Raw genomic sequence first — 18,929 nt, 5'->3', positions numbered from 1 at the left:
AAGGTACCTTTACTCAGCAGAGGAAGGAAGTCAGGTGCTTTCTCCCCAAAAACTCTCTGAGCATCTTCAGCTTTCATTGACACTTCCTTGGTTTGAACTAGGAAGAATCCTTTACCAACCATCTGTGGAAAATAAAGTTTCGTTCGGATTTTAAAATGAACTTCTGAGATTAAAACATTATTTTCCTATTCTAGCATTTTTCGACATAAAACCGTGACACAGCATGCTGATGTTTGTTTGAATCAGCACTCTGATTCAGGGTGTTTGCTCTAACAAGTTTTCACATACGCAAGATTTTTCCAGATGGGTGTTTCTGGTTAAGAATTAGTGTGTGGTGCGTAAGGAGTTTGGTGACACATGCAAACGTCCAGTGAGAATGGTTAAGTAAGTAAACTAGGGTGCATTCATCACATGATGAAATAGCACAGTTCATGAAATATAACATACGACAAAAGGGGGAAGAGCTTAAGTAATAATTTTGAAAAGCATGATACAGATGTATACGGTATAGCACAATAATAGACTACATTTATGGAGCACTTACTGTGTGCCAGGCAATTTTATGCACTTTATATATGTGTAACACATTTAATCCTCTCGTGTGGTAGGTGCTATTATTACCCTCATTCTACAGGTGAGGAAACTAAGGCACAGAGTGGCCAAGAAATTTACCCAAGGTCACACAGCTATAAAGAGAACTGTGATTCGAACCCTGTTAATCTGCTTATAGACTAAATAAATTAAAGATTATTCCTAAAAAGACTATTCAAGATAGAGTACATTATGGATGGTTTTTAAGTTTATTTCTACTCTTCTTCATTGCTACAATACTGTACAGTGAGTACACGTTGATTTTTTTTAATGTTTATTCATTTTTGAGAGACAGAGCGTGAGCAGGGAAGGAGAGGGAGGGAGACACAGGATCTGAAGCCACAAGTACACGTTGATTTTTAAAATAACTATTAAAGTAGTTTTTAAAAATTGCACAGAATTCAACCACTTAGTTTTTTTAGCAAAGTCTCTTGGATTTTTAAGTATAAAAGTAGCATGCATGGGGGCGCCTGGGTGGCTCAGTTGGTTAAGCATCCAACTTCAGCTCAGGTCATGATCTTGCGGTTCATGGGTTTGAGCCCCGCGTCGGGCTCTGTGCTGACTGCTTGGAGCCTGGAGCCTGCTTCGGGTTCTGTGTCTCCCTCTGTCTCTGCCCCTCCCCCTCTCTCAAAAATAAACATTAAAAAAAAATTTAAGTAACATGTATGCTCAATACAGAACACTTGAAAAATAAAAAATAGAAACAAATATGAACCAAGGTGCTATCACTCAAAGACGCCCCTGCCATATAGGTATACTTCCTCTTATCCTCCCAGTGTTCGTTTTCCCCCCATTACAGAAATAACACCTGTTCATTGTAAAACCCATATAACTGCAAAAAAGAGAAGAAAGTCCTGCTCTGAATCCACTTCCTAAGAATAACCACAACTGCTAACATTTTAGCATATATAACTTCCTGGACTGAGATCTCTAAAAAAAAAAAATAATAATAATAATTCAGATACTTATATGATATTCTACAAATCTTCCCTTACTTGACTGTGAATACTTCCCAGCTATTCCACTATAAAGTCAGGTTTAGTGGCTCATCATATTTCACCCTATGGCTACGTTATTCCATACTATTCCATCAAATTGGATTCAAACTCAAATCCTTTTTGAGAGCCTTCAATGCTGCCTCAGAAAAAAAACATACATAAAAAAAGTAGCAGAAAAGTGCATGGGCATCACTGCCAGGTGATGACTGCAAAGTCACTTAAAATAGCAGGAATAATCCTACCTCTGTTTCTAATTTTCTAGAGAGCTCACTACCTCTACCTCTCATTTCATACTCAGACACATAAACCAACAAAAGACGATTAACTCAAAATACTGTTACCTAAAAACAAATAAGGGATTATGAAACTTGATCTATTTCGATATCTTACTGCAGATATCCGGAGACTCCTTTTTCATGGAAACTCTTCTACTCTTAAAGACTTGAAAATAGTGCTTAACTACCCAACTTTAAATTATGCAATACATTACTTCCGAACATTTCAGACCACTTTTACATTAGTTTGTCCTGTGCATATCTGTGATGTAGCCAAGAGGAAGCAAGAAATCTGACTTTTTAGGTGAGAAAATTGAGGCCCAGTAACTTCTCTTGATTCACTCTGGAATGTGTTTTCTGCTTTATCCAGCTTCTCTGGACTTCCTAGACTAAAAAAACTCTTAGGATACATTCAATTTATAAAAATAATGTGAATCAAAATTCTGTGCTGGTCCTAGGGTTGAACATAACCAACCAGAGTCAGCAATCACAGTTCCAGTTGAGGCTGTCTTAAGGTATTTAGGTTATGGTATGAGAAAGACTCAAGGGTTGTTTGCTTGTTTTTTCCATCTCAGAATTAAGTAGCTCCTACACATATTTTCCTGGGAACTTGAGCTTCATTGAAAAAAAAAAATGTAATCTCTCAGGGGCCTGGGTGGCTCAGTCGGTTGAGCGTCCGACTTCGGTTCAGGTCATGATCTCACAGTTCTCAGGTTCGAGCCCCACGTCAGGCTCTGGGCTGGCAGCTTGGAGCCTGGAGTCTGCTTCAGATTCTGTGTCTCCCTCTCCCTTTCCCTCTCTCTGCCCCTCCCCTGCTCATGTTCTGTCTCTCTCTCGCTCTCTCAAAAATAAACACTGAAAAGAATTTTTTTTTTAAAAAAAGGGGGTGCCTGGGTGGTTCGGTCGGTTGGGTGGCCGGCTTCAGCTCAGGTCATGATCTTGCGGTCTGTGAGTTCGAGCCCCGTGTCGGGCTCTGTGCTGACGGCTCAGAGCCTGGAGCCTGCTTCCGATTCTGTGTCTCCCTCTCTCTCTGACCCTTCCCTGCTTGCTCTCTCTGTCTGTCTCTGTCTCTCCCAAAAATAATAAACATTACAAAATTAAAATAAATAAAATAAATACGTACTCTCTCTCTTAACATGTAAATTGGTGATCTTTTAGCATGTTTTGATACCCTCTTCACATGTACTCGGTGTCTTCTTCGTTTTGTTCTTTTTAGTCCCTAATTCTGTGCTTTCGGAATTAGAGAGTTACGGTAAGTCCAACCCGAAAGTCCCAGGGATTTTCCTTCTAGGCTGAAGGGTGGTATCTGCCTTGACTCCCCGTGCTTCCCTCACATTCCTGCTCCACCAGGCACCTGTCAACTCTCCTCTACTGCTGAGGCAGCAGAGTAGCATCGGACTTAAGGGCTGAGACTGTGGTCTACAAAGCCAGGCTGCCTGGATTTAAATCATGGCTCTTGCTGTTTCCTGGCTGAGGGGCCTTTTGCCAGGTACTTACCCTCTCTGTGGTTCATTTTCCTTATCTGCAAAAAGGGAAATAAACGGCACCTATTTCATAGGTTACTCTAAATCAAGTGAGTTACTTCATTTAAACCCCTTATAACGATGCCTGGCATATGGTGAACACTACCTAAGTGTTAGCCATTATTATTGCTGTTGTTGCGTTTTTGTTTCAAACTCTTCTGTAATCCAGAAGGACATCTAAAGAACATCATTCTTCCTGGTCGTGTTGTTTTCAAGTGCACACGACACTGTCATTTCACACATCAGATACCGCAAGTGAAAAGGTAAAGAACATATGATGACTCATGAGGAAAGACGGTGTTTGTTCTGATGGCTTTTTAAAAAATAAGTGTGCTATCCACTCCTTGTTACCCACCAAAAAGGAGTTTAACCTGAATAATGATATCTTCTGCAAACTGTATGTAGATTTTTAAAAAAAAAAATCACCATACAGGATAAAGCAAATACTGACTTCTCAGATGTTGGATTAACATATGTGACTAGATAGCTCGAAGGCCAGAAGTACTTTTCTATATCTTACCAGATTCACAGCATGTTTTTATCAGATTGGCATGAACAAAAAAGAAAATACCACAGTCTTAAATGTGCACTTTGGCTTCTGTTGTTTTGAAAACTAGATTTCAGATCTGCTTTATGGATTTCAGACACGGGTTTTCTACACTGTAGGATGTGTAGCCACAGAGAGGAGGTCATCTTTGGTGGGGCTTTTTTCCCTTATAATCTTCCTTTCGACAGAACTGTTACAATTTCTAGAAAATCCATGGGGTGCCCGGGTAGCTCAGTCAGTTGAGCATCCGACTTCGGCTCACGTCATGATCTCACGGTTCGTGGGTTCGAGCCCCACATCGGGCTCACTGCTGTCAGCCTGTCAGTGCAGACCCCGCTTCGGATTCCCTGTCCCCCTCTCTCTGCCCCTCCCCGCCTGCACTCTCCCAAAAATAAATAAATATTTTTAAAAATCCAATCAAAAAGAGACTTGGTAAGTTTTCCATTCGCTGCTTCATTTCTGGAAGTCTGATTTTTAAATTCAAAGACTCCTTCTGAAGGATACCTGATTACTGGATAATTAATACAGCCTTCTGCTGTCTCCCCACTGGAGCACCTGCCAACGCAGGAACTGCTGCTTCCTGGAGCCCCTCATCTCTCCGTCCCCAGGTATTCTGCAAGTGGGAGCCGCTCCCGATAGAACTCCTCTCTAGTCCCAAATTCACCAAGTCCCTGATCCTGAGCCCACAAGCTGCTATCCCAGCCCCCACCCTCGTTCTGACACACCAGCTGCCCCTTCACATAGCAACAGGGAAAAGGCGAGTGGTGTGGGGCTCGTTCCCACAGTCACGTCAGGGGCCAAAAGCTGTACTCTGAAATGTCTTTCCTACCTTCCCTAGCCAAACTCCTAATAAATGAGGCCAGGCTTTACTCTGCAGTACTACCTTTGTAAGCTTCCACGGCAATCATTTATTATAAAGAATGGAAGTTCTCTGGGGGCAGAGAATTTCGCCTATGTATCTCCATCTCCGGCACATGCCATATTTCATCAGCTTTAAGTTGCCATCGATTGCAAGATGCATTTCAGATAAGCAAAAACGTGGAAAACAAATGTGCATCCTATAATCAATGAAATACGGTAACAGAGTACCTCTTCACACAGTAAGTGCTTAATAAATGCTTACTGAATTGGACTGTATTTTTAAAAGTTTCTTTGGGAAAGTATTTTGAGGCCCAGAGGACTGTAACTTAAGAGCTGCCTGTATTTCTCTTTTTTTAAACGTTTTATCTATTTTTGAGGGCAAGTAAGTGGAGGCAGGGCAGAGAGAGGGAGAGAGAGGATCTGAAGCGGGCTCTGCGCTGACAGCAGCGAGCCCGATGCGGGGCTCGCACTCCTGAAGTTCGAGTTCCTGAGCCGAAGTCGGACACCCAACTGACTGAGCCACTCAGGTGCCCCAAGGACTGCCTGTATTTCTACCAGCCAATTTGAAAAGAAAGTTCTCCAGAAAGTGGTGTGCTTCTACCTTGGTGTGTGTCTGTTTCTCCGGTCTCTCTCCTTACCTCATCAATTAGTTTCCTGGCATTTGCGATTGTATAATCGCCAGCAAATAATACCACCAAGCAGGATTCATCACTGCTCTTCGGCCTCTGACCCCGAGACACTGGAACGATACTTCTGTTGGCTTCTGTGGAAATGCGGACAGCTTTGAGCTCTTCGGTGGCAGGGAGAGGAACATGGTCTTGAACCACGGCACCTTCTGGAAGAAGGCTCCAGTTGAGTTCTCCTGACACAGGCGTGAAGTCATGAATGTTGCTCCAGGTGTTGTTGAAGATACTTAGCCCTGCGTCTTTGAACTGGAACGCTAGCTCAGGGTAGTACCACTGGAAACAGCCAAACCTGATGTTTGTGGAAGACTCAATGATGGGCTGAGTGGCACAGCACAGAAAGACTTCCAGCTTCCTACAGTCCCTCACACGGAACTGCTGGCAGGCTAACGTGCATTTGCAATCTCTGCAATTCCGGAAAAACACGCTGCCTTTCACAGGTCCCAGGAAAATCACACAGTTAGCACAGTCATCGATAGTGATTGTAGCCGAGTGATCAAAAATATAGATGTTACAGTTCTCACAGTCTTGAATGAGGAACTGTTGTCCTGCCACTTGGCCAGGCAAGCGACCTACTGTTTCATCCTTCAGTCCGCTGAACATGTAGTCTTTTGGATCAACCTGCAGGGACAAAACACAGGCCTTGAGTATTATCAACAGCATCAGACAAATAATAGTCCGATAGACTATAGTCCGATAGTCAAGTGTCTACTGGATCCCAGGCACAATTCTTAAGTGCTAAAATCTTAAGTTCCTACTCTCCTCGACTTTGCAACATAGTAAGAAAATGAAGAGCGCAAATTATTTTTTTCAATAAATAAAAGGAGGGGGGGGGGCAGAAGGGAGAGGAGACCGTGATAAAGGAAGATTCAAGGACACATCAGCCAACCAATGTGGGGACACTGTTTGGATCCTGTTTCAACATACTAACTGTAACAATACCTTTTGGAAACGATTGGGGAAATCCTCCTACACACAGCACTTTGGATGTTATTAAGGGATATTTCGGCTCTGACCCTTTTTCTGTTTCTGATGCTTCACTTTTTTGGTTTTTATTTTTTTAATTCAAGTATAGTTAACACATAGCATCATATTAGTTTCAAGTGTACAATATGATTCAACAATTCTATACATTATATCAGGATAAATGTGCTCTTCATCCCCTTTATCTATTTCACCCATCACCCCCCCCCACCTCCCCTCTGGCAGCTTCCAGTTTGTTCTCCATATTTAAGAGGCTGGGTTTTTGTTGGTCTCTTTTTCTTTTCTTTATTCATTTGTTTTTGCCTCTCAAATTCCACAAGTGGAAATTTGAAACAGCTTCTGCTTCTCTAAAAACTTCTGAAATTGGAGATAGGCCCAGATTGAAATATATTTCTCTATCCTTCAATAAACTGATGGATGGGTCTTAGTTTCTAAACCCCGACTGATTTCTGCAATATGCTACAGAAACTGGAAGAACCTGAAGGTACAAGAATCATTCTATGTCATAACTTGCATCTGTAAATGTGATTCAAACATATCTTGAGCTTTTCCTACAGTGTAATTCTTCAAATGCCACCATTCCCATCTTTTACATATTCTAAACTAAAGCTCACATCACGTTTTAAACAGTATGCCTGGAATCCGTCACATTACATATTTTAAAGTTCTAACTGACCGCTCAAAATAGAGTCACAAAAAGGTCACTTTGATTTTTCCAAATTACTTTTGAGTCTACTTGCACTATTTTACCTCTTTGCAAATATTAGATTTCACGCCAAAACTGTTCATGTGCCAGAAATAGACTCCCTTACAGTAGGCAAAATGGATTATTCACAAAGGTTAACTTAATCATCTTGATTGTTACCAAACTAGCTTAAAGTGATTTATTCGGTATTGCACAATAAATGTACTTTTTCAGTTTTACATTACGTACTAGAAGGAGTACTCGTCTGTAGCCTGAAACAATAAAAGAGGCCCTTTGTTTCCCAGTCTTAATTCTGTCACCTATAAGCAACATGATTTGGAAAAGGTGCTTGAACTTTCCAGATCTTCAGTCATTCAGCCAACATCTGACCAACACCCAAAATGAGCTAGATATTCTTTTAGGCACTAACATGAGTATGATGTTTAGTTACTTCCCATAAAAAAAAAGTAAACACTCACCTAAACAGATGATTTAAAAACAACTTGGCTGTGCAATGCACGATGCCTAGAATATTCTGGAAACATAGAGGAGGGACTCCAGGGGTGGGGGATGTAGGGGTGTAAGACTTCACATACGAAGTCAGAGTACACGAGCTGGAGTTCACCCCCACAAAAGGGGTGGGAGTAAAGGACCCTCCCTTCCCACACCAGGCAAAAGTGAAAGAATGAACAAAATAAAATTCATCAGAGAAAAGTGAGGAAAACCGAAAGCGGTTTGGTGTTTAGCTGTGATACTAGAAGGCTAGCAGATGAAGCTAGAGAAGTAGGCAGGGGCCATGTTATAAAGCCTGGAAGTCATCTGTGGGCAACAGGGTGCCACAGGAGGATTTACGTAAGGAAAATGTACATTTCGGAAAGATGACTCTGATCGGAATAAGGAGGTGGAGCACGGATCTGAAGATTGTTGCAGTCATCCAGAAAGTGCTGGAAGCAGAGTGGTGGTTGGGAGGGAAGAGGAAGACGGGATACATTTGAGAACTATTGAGGAAGTAGAATCGACCGACTTAGTAATTCAATGGCTGTAGGAGGGAAGGCAGAGGGACGGGTCCAAAATGATGCCTCGTTCTCTATTCGGTGGTTTTCGACTTTTCCGACTATAATCCACATTAGTAGATTCTTCAGCACAGCCCAGCACACATACTTGTGAGTATTTGTGCATGTACACATACCGAGGAAGTAAAAGCTTCACAAATAATATTTACCCTAGTTTTGTGGTAAACCCTGAATATTTTCTATTATCCCACCTCTAGGTTTGAAAAAACACTGCTCTGGTTTATGTGCTTGGATCTTGGTAGTGTCATACACACACAAAACAAACAAACAAACAAACAAACAAACAAACAAACAAAAAACAGAGAGAGAGAGAGAGAGAGAGAGAGAGAAAGAAAAGAAAAAATATAGAGGCAACACAGGTTTAATGTGGAAAGAAGTGTTCAAGCAGTTCTATTTCTAGGACGTTACAGGTGACGCACGTATATCAAGGTGCAATACTCCAGTTTGGTCTCTACCAAGAAACCCAACTAGCATAGCTTCTGGCTCCCCTATTGCCAAGATCAACCCCAAAGGGACTGAGTAAGGAAAACACCAAGAAAAGGGGAAACTATGAGAAATCCCTGTGGTACAGTGTGGGAGGATAAAATAGAAAAGGAACCTCTAGGGTTTCTGCTCTTGCTTCTTCCTCCCCTAAATCTTGAGACAACAGTATTTCTCCCACACTTGCTGGGACTCAGATCTCTGGTCAAGACTTCAGGGCAGGGCAGAGTGAATTTAGGGCAGGGCAGAAACCCTGTGCTGGTGAAGAGCTGGGAAAAAATAGGTGGGGGTGGGGGGCACCTGGGTGGCTCACTCAGTTAAGCATCTGACTCTTGATTTTGGCTCAGGTCATGATCTCACAGTTCATGGGTTTGAGCGAGTCAGGCTCTGTGCTGACAGTGTGGAGCCTGCTTGGGATTCTCCCTCTCCCTCTGCCCCTCCCTGGCTCATGCATGCTGGCACTCGCTCTCGCTCATGCGCTCTCTCTCTCTCTCTCTCCCTCTCTCTTCCCTTCTCAAAATAAATAATAAAAAAATAGGTAGGGACTAACTATGACAATTGCCCAGGACTTCTCCAAACCCTCATAATTGGCAGATTAAAATCTAAGGAGTGTCTTTTTTCCCCTTCAGTTTCCTGGCTTTTATTTTATTTATTTTTTAAAAATATAATTTATTGGGGTGCCTGGGTGGCTCAGTTGGTTAAGCGTCTGACTTAAGCTCAGGTCATGATCTCACAGTCTGTGAGTTCGAGCCCCATGTCAGGCTCTGTGCTGACAGCTCAGAGCCTGGAGCCTGCTTAGGATTCTGTGTCTCCCTCTCTCTCTGCCCTTCCCCTGCTCATGCTCTCTGTCTCAAAAATAAATAAAAACATTAACATTAAAAAAAATAAAATAAAATATAATTTATATGTAAAACATACAGTGTATACAGTGTGCTCTTGGTTCTGGGAGTAGATTCCCATGATTCACTGCTTACATACAACAACCCAGTGCTCATTCCAAGTGCCCTCCTCAATAATGCTGCTTCTCTCAACTACTGATTAGTCAAGCAGACCAAAACAATGAAATCAACAATAATATATAAGATCTGAACCATACCATGAGAATAAGCCTGAGTTCTGCATCCAATAAATACAGTACACTCACAGTTTTCTTAAGGACATATGAACGCTTTTTAAATAAATCATGTACTAGATCATAAAGCCTAAATAAATTTTAAATAATAGATAACTTATCAACTATGACATGGGACCAACATGTAATTAAGTTAAAAGTTAATAACAAGGGGTGCCTGGGTGGCTCAGTCGGTTGAGCATCTGACTCTTGACTTCAGCTCAGGTCATGATCCCACAGTACTGGGTTCAAGCCCCACATTGGGCTCTGTGCTTACAGTGAGGAGCTTGCTTGGGATTCTCTCCCTCTCCCTCTCTCTCTGTCCCTCCCCTGCTCTCTCAAAATAAATAAATAAACTTAAAAAGTTAATAACAAAAAATAATTTTAAAAATTCTTGCCTACTGGGGCGCCTGGGTGGCTCAGTCAGTTGAGTGACCAACTTCAGCTCAGGTCACGACTTCACAGTTTGTGAGTTCAAGCCCCGTGTCGGGCTCTGTGCTGACAGCTCAGAGCCTGGAGCCTGCTTCTGATTCTGAGTCTTCCTCTCTCTCTCTGCCCCTCCCCCACTCATGCTCTGTCTCTCTCTCTCTCAGAAATCAACATAAAACAATTAAAAAAATTCTTGCCTACTTGAAAATTTATTTTTTTATATGAAATTTATTGTCAAATTGGTTTCCATACAACACCCAGTGCTCATCCCAAAAGGTGCCCTCCTCAATGCCCATCACCCACCCTCTCTTCCCTCCCACCCCCCCATCAACCCTCAGTTTATTCTGTTTTTAAGAGTCTTTTATGGTTTGGCTCCCTCCCTCTCTTTTTTTTTTTTTCCTTCCCCTCCCCCATGGTCTTCTGTTCAGTTTCTCAGGATCCGCATAAGAGTGAAAACATACGGTATCTGTCTTTCTCTGTATGGCTTATTTCACTTAGCATAACACTCTCCTGTTCCATCCATGTTGCTACAAAAAGCCAGATTTCATTCTTTCTCATTGCCACGTAGTATTCCATTGTGTATATAAACCACAATTTCTTTATCCATTCGTCAGTTGATGGACATTTAGGCTCTTTCCACAATTTGGCTATTGTTGAGAGTGCTGCTATGAACATTGGGGTACAAGTGCCCCTCTGCATCAGTACTCCTGTATCCCTTGGGTAAATTCCTAGCAGTGCTATTGCTGGGTCATAGGGTAGGTCTATTTTTAATTTTGTGAGGAACCTCCACACTGCTTTCCAGAGCGGCTGCACCAGTTTGCATTCCCACCAACAGTGCAAGAGGGTTCCCGTTTCTCCACATCCTCACCAGCATCGATAGTCTCCTGATGTGTTCATTTTGGCCACTCTGACTGGCGTGAGGTGATATCTGAGTGTGGTTTTGATTTGTATTTCCCTGATGAGGAGCGACGTTGAGCATCTTTTCATGTGCCTGTTGGCCATCTGGATGTCTTCTTTAGAGAAGTGTCTATTCATGCTTTGGGCAGAAAACATGAATAGACGCCTACTTGAAAATTTAAAAAGCATACTGCTAAATAAACCATGGGTTAAAGAAGAAATCATAATCAAATCTAAAAATACTTGAATTAAATGTTAAGACACCACATTTGGGATGCAGCAAAAATGGTGCTTTGACAGAAAGCTATAACCTTAAATAGCTATAATAAAAACACTCAAAATTAAGCAGTTAAATGTCCTTCTTAAGAAATTAGACAATACACAATAAACTTACAGAAAGTAGGAGAAAAAAAGATAAAAAAAATAATATCAGAGGTTAATGATTGAGGTATTAAATATGTAATAGAAAACATCAGCAAAGCCAAAAATATGTTTTGCTGGGGGGGTGGGCGGAAAAAAAAGGAAAAAAATAGGCAAACTTCTGGAAAGAATGATCAAGGAAATAAAAACAAAACACAAATAGTATGAATGAAAAGGGGGATATCACCCTAAATAAAGTAGAGGTTAAAAAGAGAACAGCATCAACAACTATATACCAACAAGCTTTAAGAAATTTTGTCTATGAAATGAACACATCTCTTGAAAAATAACTTATCACAACTGACTCCAGAAGTTAAAAGCCTAAATAAAATGCTATTACTACTACAGAAATAGAAGCAGTGGGCTAGCTAAGTGTTCCCACAAAGAAAACACCAGGCCCTGATGGTTTTATAAGCAGATTCAGATTTTATTTATCCCAGGTTTATGCAAACCTTAAAAGACAATAGAAAACAAAGGAACAGTCCTAACTCGTGCTACTAGCCTTCCCAGTGAGATCCTAAGAAGAAAAACAAAGACACAGCAAAAGAAGAAAATTTAGGTTCATTTCGCTCATGCCTATAGATTGGGGCGGGGGGTGGAGGTGGGGACAACTGCCAATTAAATCAATCCCATAAAAAGAGGAAGCGCCACAACCAAGCTGGATTCATCCCGAGTTGCGTGAAAATGGTTCAATATTGGAAGATCTTTCAATGTAAGTCACTACTATGTAATAACAACTTACATTTTACTCCTAATTCTTATTGCTCTCCTATGGGACCTTTCTTCCTCAGTAGATCTGAAGTCACTTTCTGTGACTTGTCTATGTCCTCTGATTCTCCTTTGCCCAGACAGCATTCTCCTAGGTCTGCTTGTCCACCTGTCAAACTTTTTCTGTGAAGCTTTCCAGTTTCCTCAACCAGAAGCCTGCTCTCCCTTTTCGGAGTATCTACGTTACATTAAATACCAGTCTCCGTCCCTTCCTGTGCAGTGATCTTTGGGCTGGAATCCCATAACCAATCTATTTAAAACTGAAACACCGCCTCCAATACTACCTCTTTACCCTTCTTTATTTTTCTCCGAAGCACTTAGCTTCCTTTTAAGGCACTATGTGTGAATTATATTTATTATCTGTATTCTACTGGTCTTCTATTATGACATAAGCTCCATGAGGGAAGGGATTATCTGTTTTGCTCCCCCTTGCTTTCCCCCCGTACCTAAGCACAGTGCCTGGCACCACAGAGGCACTCCACACATCCTTGCTGAATCCATTTAAACTACTTAATCTTTGTTACCTCGGAGTGTAACCTGAGGGAGGCAGCCCCTAGGTTTCTCTTTAATAAACAAACGTGAAGGGTAACTAAGTTTGATAATCATACACTTCACACCCCATTCTCCAGTCTATCTCCAAAGAAGAGAGACCCTGATAAGGATCAAGAACAAAAATGATGTTCTTAGGGGCATTTAGTTAGGTCACCGTTCAAGTTGGCCAACTTGAGTAGGAAGATAATTATACACAAAGCCAGGCAGAGGCACTCCTAATATCAGTCCTGGTTTCTCCTTTTTACATTCTCTTCCCTCCCATACTTGGGGTAAAAGGAAGGTGAGGCTACCTTCCACTTGGAAGACGGGAATGGGAATGGGAATGTGGTCATGGCGCAGGCTACCGGGATCTGGATCTAGTCCAGGCCTTAAAGTGGAAAAAAGGAACATGCAAGAGTGGTTTCAGCCAGTTCTGCTTTAGGCTTTAAGGAGGGTACAAAACAATTCTCTGGTCTTCTTCAGCCTGTCACCTTGGCACTGATCCACCTCCCACAGTGGGGAGTGAGAAGAGCAAGAAAGCCATGAGTATGGGAAAAGGAGCCCAGGAGTTGGCCTGGCTCTACCAAGGCCTCAAGTTCAATGGGCAAGTGGAATTTTCAAGCTTCAGTTTATCGGTTTATGGCTTATCTCACTGTACCAGAAACTCCTTAAAACTTTGATGTGACACTCTGCGTGTATTTTCCTGGGGAATTAATTTGGGGTTCAAGGTTCTGGCCAAGTTATCTTTGTCTGAGATATGGATAGCAAGTTCAAACATTTGCAAGCACGTTTATCTAAGAATTAAGTATGTAACAAACCAGTGTTTGGATAAAAATAACAAAACAGAACAGTTAATACCTATGACTTAAAGGAATTTAGCTGATGTGTTTTGCATGCAAGTGATACATAAGATGCACGGTATTTAACGGAGAAATTTCAACTACGTTAGTTATAATTAGTACAATATCAGTAGTTGTAGTTAAGACTTGTTGCAAATGCACAAACAACATCCACTCTTAACTTTGAAATGACCGAGCTGCTATCGTAGTCTGCGCAGGAAGCCATATGGACTGAGGACTGAATACCTGTGTCGTCTCAAAACTCATCTGTTGAAGCCCTAACCCCCAAGGTGATGGTATTTGGAGTTGGGCTCTTTAGGTTTAGAGGAGGTCCTGAGGGCAGGGCCTCATGATGGGATTTAATGCTCTTAGAAGGAAAGAAGGAAGGAAGAAGGGAAAAGAAAAGATCTTCCCTCTCTCTCCCTCTCTCCTTGTGTACACACTAGAAGAAAGGCCATGAGTACATAGCAAGAAGGTAACTGAATAGGAGCCAGGACGCAGGCCCTCACCAGTGAGAACCGGGAAACTTCTGGCACACTACAACTTTGGCCCAATCCCTGGAGTAAGAGACTTGACCAAACACAAGCATGGCTTCTAGCAGCACAAAGCCCTGTCTCTAGAAGGACCCTTCAACCCCCCTCCCCCCCCCCATTATAATTCCTGCCTGGAAAATGTTTCTGCCAGGAAAATTTACTGTTTGTTCTAGCCAATACCTGATAATGGGCCCCTGACCTCCCTTTCTTACAGCATTTACTAAAAAGAACTCACCGCTGTGAGTATGTAAGTCTTAAAATTCAGAAATCTCTTTCTCAAGGACCTGACAGCCACTCCTTTGAAATATAAATGTCAGGAAGGATAGGGCCTCTGTCTACCAGTCTCTGTGGGAGGATAGAATCCACACTTTGATAACTGAGTTAATGAACACAGCTCGTCTAATCACATTCACACTGACCAACTTTGCAATTTTCACTTCTCTGACTCTACGAAGCCCCTGCTCTCCCTGCTCCCTCATTTTCCTAATAAAATCGCTGAAATCACTTCCGCACAAATTGGAAAGGAGCTCAGCTCTGTCCCCCACTGCCAGTAGTTACTGAATAAAATCTGGTTTTGACGCTTTAACTCATGTCCAGCAATATTGACCTGTGACACCAGACACTTGATCTGCCGGCACCTTGATCTTGGACTTCCAGTCTCCAGAACCATCTAAGACATAAATTTCTCTTTAAAGCTACCTAGCCCATGCTATTTTGTGATGGCAGCCTGAGGAGACTGAGACTGGTTGCCATAACAAAATAACAGATCAGGTGGCTTAAACAACAGAAATTTATGTCTCACAGTTCTGGAGGCTGGGAAGTCCAAGATTGAGGTGCCATCACAGTTGGTTGGTTTCTGGTGAGACCTCTCTCCCTGGCTTGCAGACAACGTCTGCCTTCTCACTATATCCTCGCATGGCCTTCCCGAGTGAGTATGCAACAAGTTCTCTGAGGTCTCTTCTTATAAGGAACCTAATCCTATCAGATCAGGGCCCTACCTTTATGATCCCGTTTAACCTTTAATTACTTCCTTTGAGGCTCCATCTCCAAACACAGCCACAATGGGAGTTAGGGCTTCAACGCATGAATTTTGGAGGGACACGGATATTCAGTCCATAACAAATGTCACTGCTAAGGAGTTAAATGTAATTTACTATTTGTCTAAGTACTTTATCTGGATACCTCAGTTCTAATAGTTATGGGGAGAAACTAACCCTCTAGCTAAAGAGTTCTATAGTATAAAATTATTCAGATTGTCAATATGGTCCACGAAGGAGAAACTTAGGATACTTCCTCAACAAATCTTGGAAGTTCTTCAAAACAAAAAGTAATCATAAATAACCTGAAGCTTAGTACCACAGGAATTTTGCAAGTTACTAGTTTTCAAATAAAGTGCCTAAAGAAACAAACATGGAAACGTCATATTTCAAGCTACCTGTTCACAAGAGCCACTTATGAAGTGAGCGTAGTTTGGGCTGTATTTCTTACTATAATCCACAAAAGGTAGTGGATATACTTTTGAAATCAAAGAAACTATTTCAACAGTTGGAGTTCACCCGATACAGCTACTAAACTAAGTTAAGCATTATTTTCCTAACAGAAAACAAAAGTGAACATCTTATTTTTTCTTACTGAGCAGCAATGAAATTTTCCATTAAAATTCATCTCTGCAGTTAAATTTCCATAATGATAATCTGAGATGAAATAATGGAATGTGTTAATTTAATTTTTATTTAAGTTTATTTATTTATTTATTTAGAGAGAGAGCACAAGCAAGTGAGCATGAGCAGGGGAGGGGCAGAGAGAGGGAGAGAGAATCCCAAGGGGGCTCCATGCTGTCGGTATGGAGCCCGACATGGGGCTCCAAACCATGAACTGTGAGATCACGACCTGAGCCAACACCAAGAGTCGGACGCTCAACCAACTCAGTCCCCCAGGCGCCCCAGAATCTGTTAATTTTAGTGGAAAGCCCATCTGCACAGAAGTCCAAAATAAGGCTCAGGAGTATAAGAAGCTATGTACAGGAACAAGTCACCATGCTCAGTGCTTTACGGTCATTCACTCAAAACTCATAAAAACCCCTATGAGGGTTGTGTACTATTATCTCTGTTTTACAGATGAGAAAATTTAGGCACCGAGAGTCTAAATAACTTACCCAAATTCACACAGTTAGTAAGTGCTTGAGCTGAGTCTGAGACCCAGGCAATCTGGCTCCTAAAACATTCTCTTGGCTGCTTCTTCATAGTTAACCAGATTCAAACAGAAACCAATGTTTACTAGGCGCATAAACCAATGGAACAGAATAGAGAGTTCAAAAATAGACTTGTGTATACATTGACAAAGGTGCAAAGGCAATTCAATAAAGCATAGTCTTTTCAACAAATGGTGCCAGAACAATTGGAAATCTATATGTAAAAAAAGTAAAAGAATTCCCTTATCTTGCACCATATAAAACAACTCAAAATAGATCATAGAACCTAACTATAACACCAAAAACCCTACAACTTCTAAAATAAAACAGAGGGAAAAAAAATCTTTGTAATCCTGGTTAGGCAAACATTTTCTAGATGTGAAACCAAAAACACAAATCCATAAAAGAAAAAATTAAAAATTGGGACTTTTATCAAAATAGAAAATATCTGTTCTTCAAAAGACACCGTAAAGAGCAGACAAATCATTAATTGCGGGAAAAAAAATCTGTAAAACACACCATATGACAAGGGACTTGTATCCAAGTTATATAAAAAAAAGTCTCGAAACACAATTAAGAAAACAATCCTGTAAAAAATGGGCCAAAGGGGCGCTTGAGTGGCTCAGTCGGTTGGTCATCCAACTCTTGATTTCAGCTCAGGTCATGATCTCACGGTTCGTGAGACAGAGTCCCGAGTTGGGGTCCGTGCTGACAGTGAAGAGACGGGCTGGGATTCTCTGTCTCCCTCTCTCTCTGCCCTTCCCCTGCTCATGCTTGCTGCCTCTAAATAAATAAATAAACAAACAAACATTTTAAAAAATGGGCAAAAGATTTTAATAAACACTTCAGCAAAAATACATGGACAGCAAATAAGTACATGGAAAAATGCTCAACGTCATTACTCATCAAGGATATGCAAATTAAACCACAATGAAACACCAATGCATGCCTATTAGAATGGCTAAAATTAGATTAAAAAAAAAAAGAAAAACTGAACATAACAAGTGCTGGTGGCATAGCAACTGGATCTCTCATACATTGCCCGTAAGAATGCAAACTGGCACAGCCACTTTGGAAAAACAGTTTGGCAGTTTCTTATGAAGTTTAATATACAATTTCCATATGAGTCAGTAATCCCACTCCTAAATATTCACCCAAAGGAAATGAAAAATTATGTTCACTCAAAAACCTGTCTGCAAATGTTTATAATAGATTTATTCATAATTACCCAAACTGAAAACAACCCAAATGTTCCTCGACTGGGGAATGGATAAACAAGCATGGTACACCCAAATAATGGAATACTACTCAACAATAAAAAGGAACTCCTGATACACGCAACAACATGGATGAATTTTAAACGTATCATGCTGGGGCGCCTGGGTGGCTCCGTCGGTTAAGTGTCCGACTTCAGCTCAGGTCATGATCACGCAGTCCGTGAGTTCAAGCCCCGCATTGGGCCCTGTGCTGACAGCTCAGAGCTTAGAGCCTGCTTCGGATTCTGTAATTCCCTCTCTCTCTGCCCCTCCCCCGTTCATGCTCTGTTTCTGTCTCAAAAATAAATAAACATTAAAAAAATTTTAATAAAAAATAAATAAATAAATGTATCATGCTAAGTGAAAGAAGGCAGACTCAAAAGGTTACTGTTGGATTCTATTTATACGACATTCTCAAAAAGACAAAACTATAGGGATAAAAAACTGATCAGAGGCTAGGGGCAGACTTGACCGCAAAGGAGCATGAGGAAATTTGGGGGGTTGATGTAACTGTACTATATCTCCATTGTAGTGATCAGTTATGTGACTGTATTCATTTGCCAAAACTCAGAACTGTACACTTCAAAAGGGTAAATTTTACTGTATGTAAATTACACTTCAATTAAACTAAAATTACTTAAAATTTAAACATTGTTAAATCAATTTCAGGACTACATAGCTATACAGCTGAAAGGTTATTTCCTAAATGAAAATGGTAGTGCCATGTAATTATAGAAATAATAAATACCAGTACTTTGATCTTAAGTACAATGAAGACAAAGGTGAAGCATTATATTTATATTAGCTCACCATGTTGCTAAACATATAACCACAAAATAGAATTATGAAATTTTAGGATTGAAAAGGATTTTCTGGGGTGCCTGGCTGGCTCAGTTGGAAAAGCATGTGGCTCTTGATCTCAGGGTCACAAGTTCGAGCCCCACGTGGGGTGTAGAGATTATGAAATAAATAAAAAAAACTTTAAGGAAAAAGAGAAGGGGCACCTGGGTGGCTCCGTTGGTTGAACGTCCAACTCTTGATTACGGCTCAGGTGATGGTCTCATGGTCGTGAGACTGAGCCCTGCATCAGGCTCCGCGCTGACAGTGCAGAGCCTGCTTGGGATTCTCTCCCTCTCTCTCTGCCCCTCGCCCATTCATACTCTCAGAGCTCTCTCTTTCAAAGTAAGTAAAAAAAATTAAAAAAAGAAAAGGATTTTCCATATCACCTAATCTAATCTTACAGCCTATCACATT

At 41.2% G+C, this 18,929-nt stretch overlaps 1 protein-coding gene across 1 annotated transcript in view; it reads right to left on the bottom strand.

Moving 5' to 3' along the window:
- The window catches only part of RP2 (RP2 activator of ARL3 GTPase), a 49,998-nt gene that overhangs the window by 22,009 nt on the left and 9,060 nt on the right, over positions 1–18,929 (bottom strand). The window contains exons 2-3 of the mRNA XM_045471026.1: positions 5,434–6,099; positions 8–122 (exon numbers count right to left, since the gene is read on the bottom strand). Of these exons, the coding sequence (XP_045326982.1) occupies positions 8–122; positions 5,434–6,099 (781 nt within the window). The remainder of the gene's footprint in view (positions 1–7; positions 123–5,433; positions 6,100–18,929) is intronic.

The sequence above is a fragment of the Leopardus geoffroyi genome, chromosome X (assembly GCF_018350155.1).
Source record: "Leopardus geoffroyi isolate Oge1 chromosome X, O.geoffroyi_Oge1_pat1.0, whole genome shotgun sequence".
NCBI classification, from domain to species: domain Eukaryota; kingdom Metazoa; phylum Chordata; class Mammalia; order Carnivora; family Felidae; genus Leopardus; species Leopardus geoffroyi.
Note: the sequence above shows the minus strand (reverse complement) of the source record. Positions and strands in the feature narration are given on the sequence as shown.